This window comes from Nannospalax galili, unplaced genomic scaffold (genome assembly GCF_000622305.1).
Source record: "Nannospalax galili isolate Female #2095 unplaced genomic scaffold, S.galili_v1.0 scaffold933, whole genome shotgun sequence".
Classification (NCBI taxonomy): Eukaryota; Metazoa; Chordata; class Mammalia; order Rodentia; family Spalacidae; genus Nannospalax; species Nannospalax galili.
The window spans coordinates 487,729-508,426 of record NW_008333281.1 but is presented as its reverse complement, the minus strand read 5'-3'; the positions used below and the strand labels follow the sequence as shown (position 1 = coordinate 508,426).

The 20,698-nt window shown below is 52.5% G+C and overlaps 1 protein-coding gene across 2 annotated transcripts in view; it reads right to left on the bottom strand.

Moving 5' to 3' along the window:
• The window catches only part of CUNH16orf74 (chromosome unknown C16orf74 homolog), a 37,349-nt gene that overhangs the window by 2,777 nt on the left and 13,874 nt on the right, over nucleotides 1-20,698 (bottom strand). For both annotated transcript variants that reach the window (XM_029561015.1, XM_008827892.3), the window contains exon 3: nucleotides 802-945. In XM_029561015.1, the coding sequence (XP_029416875.1) occupies nucleotides 802-945 (144 nt within the window). The remainder of the gene's footprint in view (nucleotides 1-801; nucleotides 946-20,698) is intronic.

The window sequence follows — 20,698 nt, the reverse complement described above, 5'->3', positions numbered from 1 at the left end:
TTATTTATTTATTTATTTATTTATTTATTTAATGAGTGTGGGCTATGCATGTGGTGGTCAGGGGACAACTTTGTGGAGTCAGTTCTCTCCTTCTACCACGTGAGTTCCAGAACTTGGTCACCTTGCCAGCCCCACCCATACCTTTTCTACGGTGCTAGGGAATGAACCTAAGGCTTCATGAACCTAAACAAGCACTCTACCAACTAAGCTACATCCCAACCCTCTCTTTATAGCTTTATAGCAGGCCTTGAACTTGTGGTCCACTTGCCTCAGCCTCCAGAGCAGGTGGGATTGCAGACCTGTTTCACCAGGTCTGGCTAAACTCACTGTCTCAGCAGCACCCCTAGCTCAGGCCTGACTCTGTATGTTCCTGTTTGGTGCACAGGGAGCAGTCTGCCCAGGGGCCAGCAGGGCCCCTTCCTGTCATGCTGTCTCACAAGGAACATTCTATGACTTCCTCTACCTCAGGTCGACCATAGTCTGGAATGGGCTATGTTTCCACATCTGTCCTACTGGAGGCCCTCTGGCTGTTGGCAGGGACGGGGCATTCTTTAATTCCAGTGACCAGCTAAGGTACAGCAGTGTGGGCCAGTCCAGACCCGTTTCATCATCCAACCAGCTGCTGGCAAGGGCCGCCCAATTACTTACCAAGGCCTGGCGTGCTGGCGAGGGTTCAGAGTGCAGCGTCCACAGAGCTGACCATGCATTAATAAATCCAAGGGGAGATGGGGAACAGGTCAGACCATGGCACAGAAGGATCCTGGGAGTGGTCTGGTCCCCTGCATGTCAGTGTGTCCTCACCTGGCTGCCTGGTGTCTCTGGAAAGCCCCATGCCCGTCGGGGTCGGGGGTGTGATGATGATGTTGGGGACCGTCAGGTTTTTCTCGTTCAGCACAGGGGCCTCATCGTGATTGCTGCTGTTGCTGCTGACGCACATCTTAAAGCCTGAGGGACACAGGATGCAGAGGCCATCAGCACCCAGGCAACCCCACCAAGGCTTTTTCCCTTTCTCCTTACCCTGCACAGATGGGGAAACTGAGGCTCAGGAGAAGGAAATGCCCCCCCCCCCCCCGGAGCTTACAAAGCTCCATGACGGTGGTGAGTCTGCATGTCTCACCCACTGAGGAACCCTAGGTTCCCAGGGTAATGGGCATGGGCAGGTCCCCAGAGTGTCTCTGGGACTGATAGCTCTCCCAAGCTGCCTCTCCATAAGGAGTCTTCTGAAAGGCTGTCAGGTGTGCACTTTTCCCTAGTCACTGAGGGGAAAATTCACGCCTGTAGTAACCTGGCCTGGGCATGTGACTGTGTAAGAGTTCTGAGGGGAAAGTTTAAGGACTTCTGTGACTGTGCTAGAGACAGGGTCTAATTCCATAACCCAGGCTGGCCACAAACACACAGCCCTTGTCATGCTTCAGCCTCCCAAGTCCTTGGATGACGAGCATGTGACACCACCCCGGGCTTCAAATGTGGGTCTCCTGTCCTACCTTGCCTTTTGTCAGTTTGGGCAAGCTGTACCTTTCTAGCAGTTTCCCTTTATCTTCTAAGCTGATGAATTCAAAGGCTTACTTCCCCAAGTCAGTGGTCAGCTGGCTACGCCCAGTTATGGGACTGGAGTCACAGGAAGCTGTTCTCTATCCCACTTCCCTCCTTCTGGCTAGAGCCAGCGTGCCCACCAGCGGCCCCACTCCAGAGTCTATCACCTCCCCAACCTGCAGGTCCCCCCCCACCGTGACCACTTCTCCCCCTCCACCCACACCCCTCTTTTGGTCTTCTAGCTGGACCCTCTTTCCCCAAGTCTGTGGAACCTGACACAAAATCCCAAGGACAGTTAGGGCAGCATTTCCCAAAGTGTGTTCCCTGGAACACCTGGCCTGAGACGCTCCAGGAAGGGGCTCCACAATCAAATGGTTTGGGAACCCTACATGTCTGTTGACTGAATGCATCGACTCACTCCCTCCCCTCTAGAGACTCACAATTCTGCTAGGTAAAGGCTCTGAGAAGTCCTGTATGAGAAAAGGTTTTGCTGTTTTTCCTCTTTTGAGACAGGCTCTTACCATAGCCCACGCTAACCTGGAATTTACTCTGTAGTCCAGGCTGGTCACAACCTCAAAGTAATTCTCTGACTAGCACCTTCCCAGTGCTGGGATTACAGGTGTAAACCACCATACCTGGCATGGATAGGTTTTTAATGGTGCTTAACCCCGGGTTTCCCACATTTAAGATGACCTTAGAATGTAATTCTGGAGGAACACAAGTCGTGAAATGAATTCTGGGAAATGCTGGGCACAGCTTCCCAGTCTCCCAGCCTAGTCACCTGTCCTGTCCTGTGTGCTACCCACTCAGGGCCCCCAAACCCACTGGGCTCCCTCAGCCCCTTTACCCTCCCTTGCCTACAGTGCTCCCTTACCTAGAATGTGCTTTCTTCTCTAGGCCGATGACCTCCAACTTATCCCTCCAAACCTGGCAGAGCAGGCTCACACCAGCTCAGTCTATGAACTCATAACCTCCTTGGCCTGTGTTCTCTACTCATCGGCTCTGAGAGGCCAAGGTCCTACCTTTGGCCTAGGGCACCTGGAGGCCACCACCTTTCCCTCACTGGTACCCTGTGAGCCCAGCACAGAGCCTGGGGCAGAGGAAATGGCAGACCTTTAAATTTTACGTGAATTAAAGAAAACCTTCAGACACTAAGTTCTTTAGGGTCTGTCGTGTCTTCTCCCAAGAGAGACTTGGGGGGCAATTAAGTGTCATAAAGCTGGGCGACAGTCCTGAGTGACTGTTCCTGACACCCCAGGCCCACCCTGGGAACCATCAGGAGGTCCTTAAGCCATGTGCCTCATCTTTGGTGGGGAGGGGGCTTAGGGACTCATTCTAAAAAACAGACTGGGCAGTAGTGAGCGTCACTTCTGAGGCGAGGTCTAAGACACTGCCTGTCTTCCCTTGTCCTGTCTTGGCCACTGGTCCTGTGGAGAGGTCAGACCTCATTCCCAGAGGACACCCAAGTGTGACAGGACCTGGAAGCCATGTCTGCCAAAGCCGGGTGTGGTGATGCATGCCTGTCATCCCAGCACTTAGAGGCGGAGGCAGTAGGATCAGGAGTCCACGACCTGAAATGTAGAGCAAGCCTATGTTTCAAAACACACACACACACACACACACACACACACACACACACACAAGCACAAAAGGAACAGTTTACTGAAAATACTGATCCGGGGGCTGAAGAGATGGCTCAGCAGTTAAGAGCACTGGCTGCTCTTACAGAGGACCCGGGTTCAATTCCCAGCACCCACATGAAGGCTAACAACTATCTATACCTCCAGTTCAGGGGATCTGACACACTCTTCTGGCCTCCAAGGGTATTGCATACATGGTACAGTTACATATATGCAGGCAAAATACACATACACAGAAAACAACTTTTCAAAAAAGTACTGACCCTGTTCTGGGGCGGGCAGCTAATGGCAGGAAGGGATGAGGCCGTTTGGATTCTGTCTCCTGGCCAGCTCTGCACGCAGGCCTGCTAAATCACTTGGATGTATCTGAACTAGTGATACAAGGTTGACAAACCTCAGGTGTACAGTAGCCCCTCACCCCTTCACGGGTGGCACAGAGGGTCACTGAGGCAAACTGACCAGGTTCTGACCACTGGTCACTGAGGCACCTGGTTGTCTTCGAGTCACTGTCCTCAGCCTGCAAATGACCTTGGATTCTAGAATAAGCAGACCCGCTAGACACATCACCCCGGAGTAAGCTTGCCCCCAAGCAGGACAGTCATCTCATGGAACAGGTTAGGGACTTCTCTGAGTCAGGGCGAGGAGCCAACACAGACGATTGGTCAGATTCACCCTGGCCCTGGCTCCTTAACCATACATACCATGGCTATTTTGATTAAAATTTTTTCCTATCTTTTCTCCTTTTTGGTTTGAGACAGGGTCTAGCTATGTATGTAGCCCAGGCTGTTTTCAACCTCCTAGTCCTCCTGCCTCAGCCTCTCCAGGGCTTGGATTCCAGGCACAAGCCACGGTATACAAATCCTGGGGGGCATAATCCAACCCACGACAGCACAGACGGGGAGGCTTGGGGGCCTGGTGAGGTGGCTGCCCGCCCTCACACGTCAGCACCACAGCTGCACTCTGTCACACAGCAGCATCAGGAGGAGCCAGCACTGCCTGTGACTACACAGAGAGAGGGGACAGCTAGACATGCATGCCTGGAGCCTTCCACCCTGACAGCATCTCCCCTCAGACTATCAGAGTCCGAGTCTCTTCCCCAGAACAAATGGTATCTGTGTGGCAGGCCTTGCTAATGTCTGTGGGTCTTCCTAGCAACCTATCACACCCAAAGGGAGGTGGGGTGCAGCCCCAGCAACATGGGTCACCTCATGTACTGGGGGGGGGGTCCTGTTGGATCAGCCACCAATTCTTTAGCAGTCTCTCCCAGAAGTCTCTAGAACACTGGCTAAGGATTCTGACAGTTTGCAAAGTGGAGTCACAGCTCAAAATCCCCACAGTTCATGGCCCCCTGAGGGGCCCTCAAGTCCTCCTGCCACTGGCTCCCAGGAAGCAGCACACGGGCCCAGGGACTTCTCTCTGCAGAAACCCAGAGCCAGGGTACTGCTTTCTAGAAGCTGGCCAGAGAGACCCTGTCCACGTCACCCTCAGCTTTGGCCTCAGCCTAGCTCGCAGCATTCCTGTTCTCACTGACAAAATGGGGATGGGTCCCTGCCTCTGCTGGGGATGTGCCCCCTGTGCCTGGTCAAAGTCAAAGTGTCTCAGTCCCAGCCCCTCCCACCCCACCTGGAACCTGACAAGCTCCAGGCTGTGCCCTAGCACCGCCCCCCCTGCCCCCACTGCAGGTCCTGTGACCCTGTGACATGGAAGCCAGTGTGGGAGAGAGACAGCCAGGGAGGGTCTCTAGGGTTCAAACCCTTTGCCAAGGGCTGATGAAGTCTTTGCCCTCGATTCACCCCACTTTCTGCCAAATATTGCTCACCCATTGCACTGATGTGGAAGCAGAGACCAGGGAGGGTAAGTACACAGTTGACCAGCAGATGTGGGGTAGCCAGGGTCTCTAACCTGAGCCCCGCCCCCACCCACTGGAGCCCACAGCTTTCTGCACAGGGCCCTGCAGTAACTGTCTCTGCCTCTACAGCTGGTGGTCACATACAGCTCTGTGGCATGCTGGCAGCCAAAAACCTATGGGGATGCAGGCATGGCCCTGTGTTGATAAAGCTCTATTTATAACAGCAGGCAGCCAGCAGGATCCGGCCGAGGGCTGTGGCTGGCCAGCCCCTGCTGCATCATACCCAGAACAGTCCCCAGGGAGTCAGTCTGGGACAAGCCTGTTGTCCCCACAGGCCGACAGAGCCTCACGGCCCAGGCATATTGATGCCAAACCCGAATGGAGAGCCTGGCTGATGGGGAGCACTGCACCTCTGGGCCAGCTGTGTGTGACTGAATGGACTCCCACAGCCAGGGGCTTGGGACCCAGGCTCCACCTCCATCCATCTTGTCCTTACCACCAAAGGAGGGCTGAGGACATCATCGTGACAGAGTGACAGAAGGACCCCCTCACTCCAGAGCCCCTTCCTCAAATCCTCAACGCTAATGTGCCTCGGGCAGCACTTGGATTTTGACAGTATCAGAAGCTCACAGTCACAGTAATCTAGAAGTATCTGTGGCTCAGTGGAGATGATGGAGGCAGGAAAGAGAGAGGAAGGGAAGAGGGATGAAGGAAGGGAGGGGAGGGGAGGAGGCGGGGAGAGGAAGGAGGGGGAGAGGCAGGGAGGGAGGAGGGGAAGGAGGAGGGGGAAGGAGGGAGGGGTAACGGAGGTGGAAGGAGGGTGGGGCAGGGAGGGAGAGAGCAGGACCCCGGGCCTGAGCCTTCGTGCAGCCTCATGAAGCAGCAGAGGTGGCTGGGCAGAGGGCAGAGTTCTCCGAGGACCAGGCAAGATTAAAAACTAAATGCTGTAGCCTGGTGTGGTGGCACATGCCTGCAGTCCCAGCACTTGGGAGGCAGAGGCAGGTGGATCTCTGTGAGTTCAAGGCCAGCCTGGTCTACATAGTGAGTTCCAGGACAGCTGGGGCTACAGGGAGACCCTGTCTCAAAAAGACCAAAACAACAACAACAAAAAACCCCCCAAAACTAAAAGCTAATCCTGGCCCCAAGCTCTTTGTCCTGCAGTGGTCAGAACTGTCATCTGACCATCCATGCCTGTCTCACAACTAAAAGTATGTTTCCAGAGGGCCAGGTGAGGTGGGGTGCAGACCAGGGACCAGGCCTGCTGGAGGTTTGGGGCAGGCCTGAAGCCAGCTTGGGAGGCTTTCCTGTGCCAAGGGCTGGGGCCCCCTGCTGTGCTCTTCCTTCTCTGCTGCACCCCAATCTCTACCTCCTGGCCCAAGCCACCCTGGGAGAAGCTGCACAGAAAAACACTGATGCCCAGCCTGGTGAGCCTGGGCTGAGAGCCAACTCTGCCGTCTGCTGGTCGCTGTGCCATGGGTTTTTTTTTTGTTTTTTTTTTTGGTCTTTTTGAGACAGGGTCTCCCTGTAGCCCCTGTAGCCCGAGCTGGCGTTGACCTCAGAGATCAGCCTGCCTCTGCCTCTCGAGTGCTGGGATTAAACGCATACACCACCAAACCTGGCTTGTTCTTTTTCTTTCTGTCTCTCATTCTGTCTTTTTTTAGCCAGGGTCTCACGGAACCAAGGCTGGCCTTGAACTTGCTCTATAGCTGAGGCCAATTTCCTACGTCTCACCCTCCTGCCTCCGACTCCCAAGTTCTGGGATTGCAGGTGTGCCCCACCAGCCTGGCTTTCCTCCTCCCCCGCCTCTCCTCCTCTCCTTTTATCCTGGGAATTTTTTTGAGGGGGGGCTTTTTGAGACAGCGTCTCCCTGCAGCCACAACTGACCTGGAACTCACTATGTAGACCAGGCTGGCCTTGATCTTACATTGATCTGCCCGCCTCTTCCTCCCAAGTGCTGGGATTAAAGGTGAGCGTTGCCACACTCCTAGCTCACCTTGGGAAGTTTAACAGATACTCATGAGGCCTCCTCAGAGGGGTTGAGTCTCCATTTCCATTTATTTATTTATTTATTTATTTATTTATTTATTTAAAAATCTGTGTACATACCCATGCACGGCACACACATGAGGAAGCCGAGGAGCATGTCGTAGCCCCAGCTGTCCTGGAACTCACTATGTTGACCAGGCTGGCCTTGAACTCACAGAGATCCGCCTGCCTCTGCCTCCCAAATGCTGGGACTACAGGCATGTACCACCACTCCCCGCTTGTTTCCTTTATTTTTTATTTTATTATTTTAGTTTCTGTATGTAAATGCACCCATGCCATGCAATGCCTGTGGAGGCCAGAAGAGGGTGCAAGATGTCCTGGAACTAGAGTTACAGCCGATTGTGGTGGGTGCTGGGAATCGAACCAGGGTCCTCTGGAAGAGCAGCCAGTGCTCTTAACCCCTGAGCCATCTCTCCAGCCTGTCTCCGCTTTCTACATGAAGGGTGCCAGAAGCCTGGAAAAACTTCCTTAGGATTCTGGGGTTCCTTGAACTAGGGTAACTGTGGAAAGAGCCACGATACCAGTCTTGTAGGATTGATATGCATGTGGATGGTGTGGCCTGCATTGATCCAGCAGACCAGGGCCTGGGGAATACTGAGCTGGGGGTCGGGCACCTCCCCACCAAGCCGGCCAGGCCCCTGCTGTAGCCTCCCCAGCGGAGGTGAGCAGAGCCCTGTCCTCCACCCTCACACCATGGCAGGCATGAGTCACCGTTACGTGTATGGCAGGCTGAGCCCCAACTGCCTGTAGCCCTTACTGACTCAGCGCCCAACTCCTCCTTCCAAAGCCCTGGGACTAGGTGAGTTCATGCCTGTGACCCCACCTCCAGACTCAGCTCAGGACACCCAGGTCCCTGGGTGCTCGGCAAGGTTTTCCAGCCCGACTCTCAGCATCCCCCAGACCTCCCTGGATCACAACAGACCCTGGCTGCCCCCAAGTGGACATTCCCATCCTGCACAGGCATCCCAGCTCACCAGCGCTCTCTGCTGACTCTTTGTGAAACAGCGCCCCGACTCTGTAATAGCAAGCCAGGCCTGCCTGTCCCCGCTCAAGGCAACTTCCACACACATGCCGGGCTCCAACCTGCTGGTCCCACAGTGCAGGAGCTCCCCTGTTTGGACTTCTGCTTCCTCCCCTGCTGCGGGGGTGGGGGGATGGATAATGACCTCACGAACAGGTCACGCTGCGTCATCAACTGCTTCCCAGGCTGTTCAAGGGAGGAGACTATAGAGCTGGTTTTGCAGTGCATTGTCCAGCAACACCAGCTGTTATTAATGCAGTGAACTCTTAGCCCTTCCTCATCAAAACAACCCAAACTGGGCACCTCCAGATGCTGGTATGCAGAGCTATGTGTGTCAAGGGCCTTGCTGTGCCTGAGCACAGCTGGAGGGTGCTGGGCAGAATATTCCTGGTTCTGAGAGATGGGGATGTAGCTCAGTGGATCGAGTGCTTGCTTAGCATGCATAAAGCCTTAGGTTCCATTCCCAGCACCACGTGAACCAGCTGAGGTGGTCACACCTGTAATTTCAATACTCGGAGGAGTGTGGAGACAGGAAGATCAGAAGTTCAACACTGGAGGGATGGCTCAGTGGTTAAGAGCACTGGATTCTCTTGCAGAGGACCTGGGTTCAGTTCCCAGCACCCACATGGCAGCTAACAACCGTCCTTAACTCCAGCTCCAGGGGATCTGAAGCCCTCTTCTGACTTCCGTGGGAACCAGGCATGCATATGGTGCACATACATACATGCAGGCAAAATATTCATTTGCTTAAAATATAAAAAAGAAGTTCAAGGCCAACCTCAGCTACATACTGAGTTCAAGGGGAACATGGGGTACCTGAGACCCCCCATATACAGCCATCCCTGGGTTCAACATAGCACTCACGTCAGCTTTTCCTCTCGTATTGAAATGGGAATGAAGTGTGTCTTGTCCGGGGCTGCCCACCTTTGTGCCAGGCCTCTGTGACCCTCTTCTGCAGGTAAGACCAACCGCAGCCCCGAGCCTGGCCCCAGAGGGTCTCCTGTCTTCACTGTTCACCTGCTGTGTACAGTGCAGAGAACCACAGCTGGGCACACACCCAGCCCAAAATGACCCCAGCAGATGTTCCTGTGCCTGCCCATGGGGCCGCCTCTGCTCCTACCCCATGAACAGGAATGGGACCCCAGAGACTGTGGGGTGCGTCGGGGTGTGGGGAGCGGGGAGAAGCAGGGAGGGTCTCCAGTTGCTTAAGGCTTTGCCGTGAGGGGCTGTGATGCTGAGCTCTGATGCTAAGACACGGCAGCGGGACCAGGCACCTTGCTTGGGGTCACACAGGATTGGATGCTGGGTCTGCCCAAATCTCGGTCAGTCAGGAGAGAGATGAAGACAAGCGAGGGACCATTCATGGCTCGAGAGGAGAAGTGGAGCTCAAGAGGCTGCCCAGAGGGGCCCAATCACAGCAGCAGGTGGGGCAGAGGCAGAGCAAGGGGCAGTCACTGAGTTCGCAAAGTCCCTTGGGCAGGAATGCAGGAGCAGATCAGGGTGAGTGCGTGGTGTGAATCTTTCAAAACACAAACAGCAAAAGCCTCTGAGGGACCCAGATAGGTTGAATCCTTCTTTCTCTGTCTCTCCTTTTAAAACTCCATGACAGGGAAAGCCTGCTGTTATTACAGAGGAGGCTGGACGGCTCTGATGGTTTTTACCTTTTCAAGGCAGCCTGGGCCCAACAGAGATGTTTTCAAATCTCTTTTTAATTAAGGGAAAAGCCCCAGTTTGTGTCAGGGACCCGCAGCTGGTGGGAGGAACCTGGAAAAAGGAGGCCATCTGAGCTGCCAGGGAGGCCAGGCTAAGGGCCACCCCCCACCCACCCCACTGCCCTCTGCAGTGCCTCCTCCTGTCGGTGCCCCCCACATCCACACCTGTCCCTGCCATCCCACAGAGGTCCCTCAGGGAAGGCTGTCGGGGTCTCAGCTGCCAAGGGCGAGGGTTCAGTGCAGAAGGTCTGGTCCAGCCCTGGGCGCATTACCTCTCAGTGCTGGCCCCCTCTCCTGGCCCTCAGTTTGTCATCCCTAAAATGGACCCATGAGGATGCTGTCCTGTGGGATGAGCTTAGTCAGAGAAAACCAGCAAACCTGGGCACACAGCACATTCATCATCTCAGCATGGGAGGGTGAGGCAGGGGGATGGTACCAGTCTGAAGCCAGCCCAGGCTGCAGAGTGAGACCCTATCTCAGAAAACCAGAGCAAGTAGAACAAAACACAGAGACAGGTCAGCACTGGAGCCAGTCAGGGACATACGTGGCTGGGTGTAAGCCAGGGCCCCCAGCTCTGCCTGCCACATCCACATTCTCTGTGGCAGCCACCTGCGTGTCTCGGGAAGTTCAATCCCCGATGCTGTGGTGCCCTCTGCTGAGAACCAAAACTGTCTCAAAGTATTGATGGGACGCTGGGCTTCCACATAAACCTGAACATTTGACAGTTGCATTTAATGTTAGCACTTAAGTTCCATACAGAATTGGGGGTGTTTGTACCAGACAATTATCCCTCTTATCCAAAATTCAAATCCAACTGGACACCCCGTTTTATTTTATTCTTTTGAAACAGGGTCTTGCTCTGTAGTGCCGGCTGCCCTCGAGCTCTCCACCATCCCGCCTCTGCCTCCCACATGCTGCATGTCAGGTGTGTCACCATATCGACTCTTGGGCTTGTCTTGTCTCTGAAATCTGGCACATCTTCACACACACACACATATCCCATACATACACATACATATACACACCTGTACACATACACACATACATATGCATGCACATATATACACATACTGCACATGTATATACACTCTGCATACATACATGTATACACATGCATATGCAGGCATACATATATATACCCCACACATATGAATATAAGCACATACATACACATATGCATACATATATATATATCCCCCATATATGCACACATACACATATACCTAGAAATACAAACATATATACACACATAAATACATACACACATATACCCCACATACATATATACACAGATACAAACACACATGTATACACATATACATACACAATATATATACACATGATACATGTACATATACCTACACAGATACACACATATACGAACACATACATGCATGTATATATAAATACATGCGTATATGCATACACACAGATATACACATACATATATGCACACCTACACAGATACACATATATACACACATATGCACACCTACACAGATACACATATATACACACATATGCACACATACACATACACATATACAGGTGAATCAATCTCGGCTGAGAATCACAGGTGTAACCTGTGTAATCCCAGCATTTGGGAGGCTGAGGCCATCCTGGGCTATATAGTAAATAAAGTAAGTTCCAGGCCAGCCTGGGCTAAAGCATGAACCCTGTCTCAAAAAAAATTCCAGAGAGAGAGAGAGAGAGAGAGAGAGAGAGAGAGAGAGAGAGGAGAGAGAGAACAGGTTAGTCATCATTACTCTCTAAGGCTCAAAAATGTGTGTCTGGCATGGAGCAGATCTCCTGTCCTCACGCAGTCTACTACACAGGCACATGACAGCACAGGTCACCCGTCCCCATGCAGCCCATCATGCAGGTTTCTGACAGTGCAGATCTCCCGTCCCCACACAGCCCACCCCACACAGGCACATGACAGCGTGCATCTACCACACACCTGGAAGACTAGAGCTATGTCAGGGCCAGCAGCACAGCCCACACTGGAGGACCCCACGCCCTCAGACTGCTCTCCACCGCTCTGAGGAAGTTTCCTGCCCTCTCTGCATCTGTTTGGTGCTGCCCAGGAGGGGTCAGGGTCAAGCACAGCTGCTGCACACCGCCACCCCTCACTCCTGAGGGAGGAGGACTGTGAGTTGGAAGCCAACTTGCGCTACACTGAGAGACTCAGGTTCAACACTTACACACAAAAAGACATGCAGCCAGGTTTATCCCCAAGATGCCATTTCTCACCATCAGATTGTTGAAATGGAAAAGGTGGTTAATTGAAGGCACTGTTATCTCCCAGGTGGTGGGCAGGACAGTGGGAGAGGGGGCACCAGTTATGATTTTCAGGGGGTCTCTTTGAAAGATCTGAAAATAGCAAGGACATACACCATCCGACCACGATAGTTCAGACAGTTTGACCATGCCAGACACAAATTTTGATAGTTCACAATTGGGTGCTACACAAATGGGTCACGTGACAAGAGTATGCGTCTTGCTTGTTAAGGACAAGCTGAGGATGGGTTAGAAATGTCTTACAGGTGTGGCCCCATGAGGGAGTACTACATAGCATTAAAAAGGGTGGGCAACTCTCAGAGTGCAAGAAATCATCTCCAGTGTGCACTAAGTCAGGGCAGAATGCTGGCTGCTGAGGGGTTCACCAGGCCCCACCCCTAACTGAGGAGCTACTGGCAGTCGATGGCTACAGGGGGTCATTTTTCTTCCTTGGTTTGACCACTGGTAGACTGCCCATGCTCTGGTGGATGGCCCCATGTCCATGCACCAGTAGACAGCACTAACTAGACACAATGAGTAATTTAAAAAAGGACAAGAAAGCAGCCAGGGGACGTGTCGGGGGCCTGGGGGACATGTTGAGGGGCCTGGGGGACATGTCGGGGGCCCTGGGGGACATGTGGGGGGCCCTGGGGGACATGTTGTGGCCTAGAGAATGTGTTGGGTTGGCTGGGGGACCTACATGTTGAGGGGCCTGGGGGACATGTTGGAGGGCCTGGGGGACATGTCGGGGGCCCTGGGGGACATGTTGTGGCCTAGAGAATGTGTTGGGTTGGCTGGGGGACCTTTTGGGGGAGTTGAAAGAATTTGGAGTGGATAAGATCCAGACATTATATATGTATGAAATTGTCCAAGAATAAATAAGGAGGTTTTTTTTTTTGTCTTTTTGAGACAGGGTTTCCCTGAAGCCCCAGCTGACCTGGAACTCACTATGTAGACCAGACTGGCCTTGAACTCACAGAGATCTGCCTGCCTCTGCCTCCTGAGTGCTCGGGTTAAAGGTATATGCCACCACATCCAGCTAATAAAGAGTATTTTTTTTTTGGTCTTTTTGAGACAGGGTCTCTCTGTAGCCCCAGCTGACCTGGAACTCACTATGTAGACCAGGCTGGCCTCAAACTCACAGAGGATCTGCCTACCTCTGCCTCCAGAGTGCTGGAATTAAAGGTGTACGCCACCACACCCAGCCAATAAAGAAAGCCTGGGACAGGTGTGGCCTCTAGAAGCCTGGGCCAGGGAAAGCAGAGCAGCTGTGGGATGCAGCAGGCCTGTCAGGATGGTGGGCACACTGTGGCTGTGGCTGAGACATCTTTGTTCCCTGTCTGCTGTGTTCCTATCATACATTTGTGTGAGGAGAACATACAATGTGGCCCTATCTGAGTCAGCAGTATGAGCTGGGCTGTAAGCAGGGGTAGGCAGGGGGTTAGGCTCAGGGTCAGGTGGTTAGGGTCAGGCAGTCAGGGTCAGACAGTTTGGGTCAGATGGTTAGGCTCAGGGTCAGGCGGGGCACAGCTTGTTAGGGTCAGGTAATCAGGGTCAGGTGGTCAGGGACAGGTGGTCAGGAGATCAGAGTCAGTAGTTAAGGTCAGCAGTTAGGGTCAGGTAGTCAAGGAAGGCACTAATGTGCCCTGGCTGACCTCCTAATTCTTTTTTTTTTTTTTTTTGGTCTTTTTGAGACAGGGTCTCCCTGTAGCCCCAGCTGGTCTGGAGCTCACTATGTAGACCAGGCTGGCCTTGAACTCACAGGGATCCGCCTGCCTCTGCCTCCTGAGTGCTGGGATTAAAGGCGTGCACACCATGCCTGGCCTGACCTCTTAATTCTTGAGAACAGCAGTGTGGCATGAAGCTTACTTAGCTTAAGCACCAGTGACAGGAGATGAGATACAGGCTAAGTGGCTGTGTGAGCAGGAGGCTGTGCTGTGCGCTAGGCACAGGACGGCCAGGTCAGTTGGCATCTGGCCCCAGTTTCAAACAGGCTTTGAAGGTCAGTGTGCTCTGAGCTCAACCTGGGTTGGAGCCTCTGCCCTCCTAACCCATGCTTCCCCACAGGCTCTGTATAGAAGGTTCTAGAAGGAGATCTGGATTAGCACTTCATAACCCTAGCAGTCAGCCCCCCGGGTTCCTGTGGGGAGCAGGGACAGTGCTGAGCACGCTGGGCACCCTATGGGAGTTGCCTGGACTCTTGGTCAGACCGTGCATGGCTTTACCTATTCTTTTTTTCATCCTTGTGGCACAGGCTGGCTTGACACCACATCTCCAAGAATGACCCTTCATCCCTCCTTCCTCTGCCTCCGAAGCGCTAGAATGTTAACTGAGGTCTAACCCCCAGCCTTGATCTTTTTAAAAAATTATTTTTAATTAAATTATTTTTAATTTAAAAATTATTTATTATACGTAATTATGTTATAATTTAAAAATTATGTGTGCGTCTATGTCCATGTAGTTGTGAGTGCAGTGCTCACAGCCACCAGAAGATGACACTGGCTCCTCAGAGCTGGGGCTATAGGTGGTCGTGAACTGCAGATGTGGGTGCTGGGAACCAAACAAGTTCTCTGCAGGAGCAGCATGTGCCCTTAACCACTGAGTCCTCTCCCCAGCCCCAATCTCAGTCTTTTTACGTAAATATATACATACATGTATGAGTACACACATTCATATGTAATTTGCATTTTTGGAAATTTAAGCTGTGCTATCAGGTTTGGAAAATGGCTAACAGTTTACCATTGGTCTGCAAACAAATTTTTTCCTGTTTGTACAGAGGTAACACACTTACATATTAAATATGGAAGTTTGTACCTACGTAGGTTTGATTTCAGAAACTAATAGTATATTATTTATAGTGTGGGGAAAAAATAAAGGAGACTTGGGACCCAATGTACCACATCCATCCCATCCTCTGGGCCAGCCTCACTGAGATACTCTGGGTGACAAGTGTGTGAGAGCTTTAGATCCTCTGCAGGCATCGCATGCACGTGGTGCACTTATATACAAACACACAAAACACTCATACATGTAAAATAAAAATAAAAAAATACACTTTCAGTGTTAGAGCACTCGCCTAGCAAGCACAAGGCCCTGGGTTCAGTCCTCAGCTCCAGAAAAAAAGGAAAAAAAATTAGAAGAAAAAAATAGATTTCAAGCTGGGCGTAGTGGCTCACACCTTTAGTCCCAGCACTCAGGGGGCAGAGGCAGTCGGATCTCTGTGAGTTCAAGGCCAGCCTGGTCTACATAGTGAGATCCAGGTCAGCTGGGGCTACAGGGAGACCCTGTCTCAAAAAGACCAAAAAAAAGGAAAGAAGAAAAAAAAATAGATTTCATACCTCAGCTCCCAGAGTACCACCTGCCCAGTGCCCCGGACCCCACTCTTACCCCAGCCCCACGGTCTGATTCCTACAACCTCACCTCCTCCCTCTCAGCTGACCACACTTGTCCTTCGCACCTTTGCCTGAAACACTGCTCTTCATACAGGAGTGGCTCCAGTGTCAGCCCCGCATAGCCTAGCGTTGAGTCCCTCGTGGCTCCCCAGCTTTTCTCCTGCACCCCCTTACTCTGCCCACCCAGGCTGTGTGCGCTCCTGTTCATGTGTGCCCTGTTCCAGGTTCATGCCATGCTGGCATGTAGCACATACACATTTGTTGGTAAGAGAAAAATTGGCCTGGTTTACAACCCTGGTCTAGGCTCCACCCCCAGAAGGGTCATTCAGCACCTGGAGCCCCGTGTGTCAGGCACTTTCCTAGGCTCCAGTACACAGATCCCTGTCCTGTGGTGGTGGCACTGGAAAGGCATGAGGGAGAGGGACCCCCCACAACCTCTGGAAATCGGACGCCACTTTACAGACAGGAACACCAAAACCCGGGAGGTCAAGGACTTGCCCTTGGATAACTTGGTGCAGCTGATACTGAAGGTGACTTAGAGTGGACTGAGCAGTGTCCCCCTCAGAAAAGGACCACAGGCCACAAGGTCCTTATTTCTTTACAAAGATGTGAAAGTGAGATCTTGCAGGTGGCAAGGTGATGAACTCACACTAGATTTGAAGGTTTCTACTCTAAACCAGTGACTGGTGTCATCACAGAGACAGAGAAGAGAAGGCAGTGGTGAGGAGCTGAGGCAGAGTCTGCAGCCTTAGGATGCCCTGAGCCACCAGGAGTCCCAACAGGCAGGAAGGAGGCGCTCCTAGGGCCTCTTGAGGGTTCAGGGCCTGCCACACCTCCATCTCAGGCCAGTGGCCTCTAGAACTGTGCAACACAAAGCCCAACTGCCTCAAGTCAGTTTGTGACACGTCTCAAGTCTCAGGTCATTATGACAGCCGCAGGACATTTGCACATGTCTGCCCAGGCACTGACAATGCCCACTCCATCAGTGCAAAGCTGGCCAGCAGGGAGGAGAGGCTGTGTCTTCCTGGGGGATCAGGGGAGGGAGGAGAGTGGGAAGGGCTGTGGTGCTGAGGCTGGACAGAGCAGAGGAGGGAGACAGGCCAGAGAGGAGCAAGCAGCACATCCACTGGACTCAGACAGATGGTCTTTCCATTGCTACAACTCCTGAAGGAAAAAGTGGTGGTGGTACACAGAGAGACGGAGAGAAAGAGAGACAGAGAGAGAGACAGAGAGAGAAAGAGACAGAGAGAGACAGAGAGACACAGAGAGGAGAGACAGAGACAAACATAGAGAGACAGAGACAGAGAGGAGAGACAGAGACACAGAGAGACAGAGACAGAGAGGAGAGACAGAGACAGAGAGACAGACACAGAGACAGAGACACAGAGACAGAGACAGAGACAGACACAGAGACAGAGACAGAGAGGAGAGACAGAGACAGAGACAAAGAGGAGAGACAGACAGAGAGAGACAAAGAGGAGAGACAGAGACAGACAGAGAGGAGAGACAGAGACAGAGACAGAGAGACAGAGAAAGACACAGAGAGACAGAGATAGACAGAGAGACAGAGACAGAGACAGACACAGAGACAGAGACAGAGAGACAGAGACAGAGAGGAGAGACAGAGACAGAGACAGACAGAGACAGAGCGCTGACTGCACCTAGCCTGACTCTGCTGCTTGGTGACCGCTGGGCCATCCCTGGCTTTCAGAGGTGCAAATCTGCCAGCTCAGAAAGCCAAGTCTGAGATCCCAGCAGGCCAACTGGAGCTTTCCACCCTCTAACCCTAGCCTTGCCTTGTTGGTTAAAGCTCCCCCCAGATCCCCAGTCAACTGGAGTCCCCCCACCAGCCAATCAGACCCACGATCTGCCAGCAGCTCTGTGTGCTGGTGGGTGGAGCACAGTGGGTTAAATGAAGTTACTTTGTCTCTCCTGCCTCTTTTTTAAAAATTTATTATTTTGTGTATGAGTGTAATGCCTGCATGTATGTGAGTGCACCTGTGTCGTGCAATGCTGTGGAGGTCAGAAGAGGGCTTCGGATTCCCCTGGGACTGGAGTTAAGGACTGTTCAGAGCCGTCATGTGGGTGCTGGGAATCGAACCCAGGTCCTCTGCAAGAGCAGCCAGTGCTCTTAACCACTGAGCCATCTCTCCAGCCCCCTTTTCCCTTCACTTATAGGAACTCCGAAAGGGCTGTGACCCCCGTGAGCAGTAGGCCTTAGCTTCTAAAGGATGGCAAGCCCTCCGCAGAGTCCTCGTGTGGGAATAAATAGAATTCTCCAGATGGTGCTCAGTGTTCAGTGTGGCTGGGTGGAGGGCACCTCCCTTTACCCTGAAAACTGAGGCCCTGAACACATGGCCTGAAGCAGTGCCCACATGTAACTGTGGGGCTCAGTGGAGTGTTTGGAGTGCTAAGCTGAGCCAGAGCCTTTGGGTGGTGGGACCCTGAGTGGTGGACATCTGTCCCGATCCAAGTTCAACTTCCTGAAAAGGGGTAGAGTGGGTTTGGAGCCTAGATGTGACCTGGAGCTGAGCATGTCACAAGGAAGGCCGGCTGGGAATAGCTGGGTGGTTCAGAGCCCCAAGGAGTTTTCTTTGGGGGGGCCACCAAGGGATAGAGGACCTAGGTAGGTCCCAGCTGGGTCTCTGCCTCTGTTGCTCTGCCAATGAAAACACTATCTAGAGCTGGTTTTCTCCAGGTGAACCGGCCTCATTGGAAGTAGGGTATTTGCTGATCTAAACAAGCTCCAAACTTACAATGCCACCGTCATGGGAGGACAGGCTCTCAGTCCAGCAACTGGCACACTTAGAAGAGGGGGAGCTGGAGAGATGGCTCAGAGGTTAAGAACACTGACTGCTCTTGCAGAAGACCCGGGTTCGAATCCCAGCACCCACATGGCAGCTAGCACTGTCAGTAACTCCAGTTCCAGGGGATCCGACAGCCTCTTCTGTCCTCCGCAGGCATTGCACGACACGGGTGCACTTACACACATGCAGTCAATACACGAATACACATAAAATAAAAATGATAAATAAAAAATATTTTAAAAAAGAAGAGGGACAGGAGAGTGTGAGGATGGAGGCAGATGGGACGGAGTGATTAGAGGGTGACTGAAACAAGGCTTCTGGAACAGTCTGCCTGGGTTCAAATCCTGCCTGGGTCAAAGCTGTATGGCCCCAGGGAAACCACAGTACCTCTCTGGGCCTCAGGTTCCTTGTGATGGAGATAAATGATTCAGTCCACCTAGAAGTCCCAGAGCAGGGCCTTGCCCAACCTGAGTCTCCAGTCAGATTAGCGTTTTGTTCTTGTGACCTAGACATCCTAACATCTAGGATTTATCCTAAAGAAATAATACCTCAAATCAAAAGCCCAAAATGTCAGTATGGCTTTACCTACAAAAGCTACAAGGTAGAGTTCAAGGTTATCCTTAGCTACGTAAGAGTCTGAGGCCAGCCTGGGCTATATGAGATGGTGTCTCTAAACAAAAACAAAACAGTAAACGGCACTGCACAAAGCTGTGGGGACAGTCAACACTTTCAGGAGGAAAAAGTTTTCAAAAAGCCAGGCTCTACCTCGGAGGAGGGTCTGGCTGGTGGATGTGTCTTGTCCTATAGGCACAGAAGGGTCTGGGCTTCTACTAGCCCTGTACTCTGGACCACTCCCAGGCTAGGGCTTCGTCATCTCCAGAGACCCAGGCTGGATGGGTGGGGGCAGGCCGAGGTCTAGCCGCCCCAGAGAACCCAATGAACAATTCATGAACAAGTTCTCCAGCAAGAGGCTCTTTTAAAAGCTGCTCTAGGGCCTTAATGCACTGCGAGGCCTTTAGGCTTGCACAGTGGAGTTGAGGGATGTCTCGCGGAACTCCAGTCAACAGCCCAGATCGAGCTATCTTATGATACAACCATGCCAGTGACCACTGACGACGAGGAGGGAGATCAAATGGCCCATCCTGCTGGACCGCTTGCTTGAGATAGCAGCTGATTCTGTAGCCCAGGCTGGCCTAGAACTCACTATATCACCCAGGGTGGCCTCAAGGTCACAGAAATTCTCTTGCCTCAACCTCCTGAATGCTGGGATGGCAAGTGTACATCTAGTTGGATCTTGAATGTCACAGACCTGCTCCCCAGCCCATGGCTCTTTGAGAGGTGAAGCCACCTTCAAAAAGTTGAACCTAGTGGGAGAGCATCGGATCACTGGGGAGAGGCCCTGGAGGGATCGATTGGGGCCTCTCCCCTTATCCCTAACTTCCCCGCTGCCATAGGCAGGCAGTCTTCTCCTTAACACTTCCCCTCCACTGGGCACCCACAAGCCCAAAATGAATGCTCATGGAACCCTCTGAAACCAAGAGCCAGAATAAACCTTTCCTCTTTTTATGTTGTTTATCTCAGGTAATTTGTGGCAGTGACACTGAGCAGACTGACAATCCATAGGATAGAACACCCTTCAGTCCCCAAAGGAGTGATGCACAGGTACGTGCCACAACAGAGCTTGGGAAATGGGAGGCTTTGTATTGGACACAAAGGACAGGGGACCCCAGGGTCCACAAGCCTGAGGCACTGGAGTCACTTAAGCCACAGAGAGGAAAATACAGGGTGGACATCAGGGCTGGAGGTGGGGGTGTTTAGTGCTGACTCAGGACAGGAGCTGACTGCAAGGATAAGGGGCTTTTTCTGGAGGAAGTGGTAGTGACTGTACAGTTGCATGGCATTTCGTGTTCTTGGGCTGTGTACTCAATGGTCACCATGGTAAACTTCATATCTATCTATGTGCCACGGTTAAAGCAAAGCAACATCATAGAGATGCCCTGTTCTGGTCATAGGGAGGTCCCACAGGCACAGTGAGGGAAGGACTCACAGCCACAGAAGTTGATGACCTAGGCTTATGATGGGGAGGACCCATGGCCATGGTGCAGCAAGAGCCACTCGGGGTTCCACCATGCCACCGCCAGCTGCCCAGTCAGCCATACCCTCTCACAGGCATCCACTCAACAGGCATCTTCTAGCTCCCGTGATCTGGGATCTCAGGGAGCATCAGCCCCGGAGTGGGCACAGCGGACTCTGCTTCTGCAACATCACAGGTTAGCCTACAAGCTGCAACCTACCCACTCTAGGGCCCACTGCCTCCCCTTGGAGTCATGGTGGAGCTGTCAATCAAGATGTCCCATCCTCCCAGGGCCAAGGGGTGAGCACAAGACCTCAGAGAAGGAGCTGAAAGCCTGGGGGGGG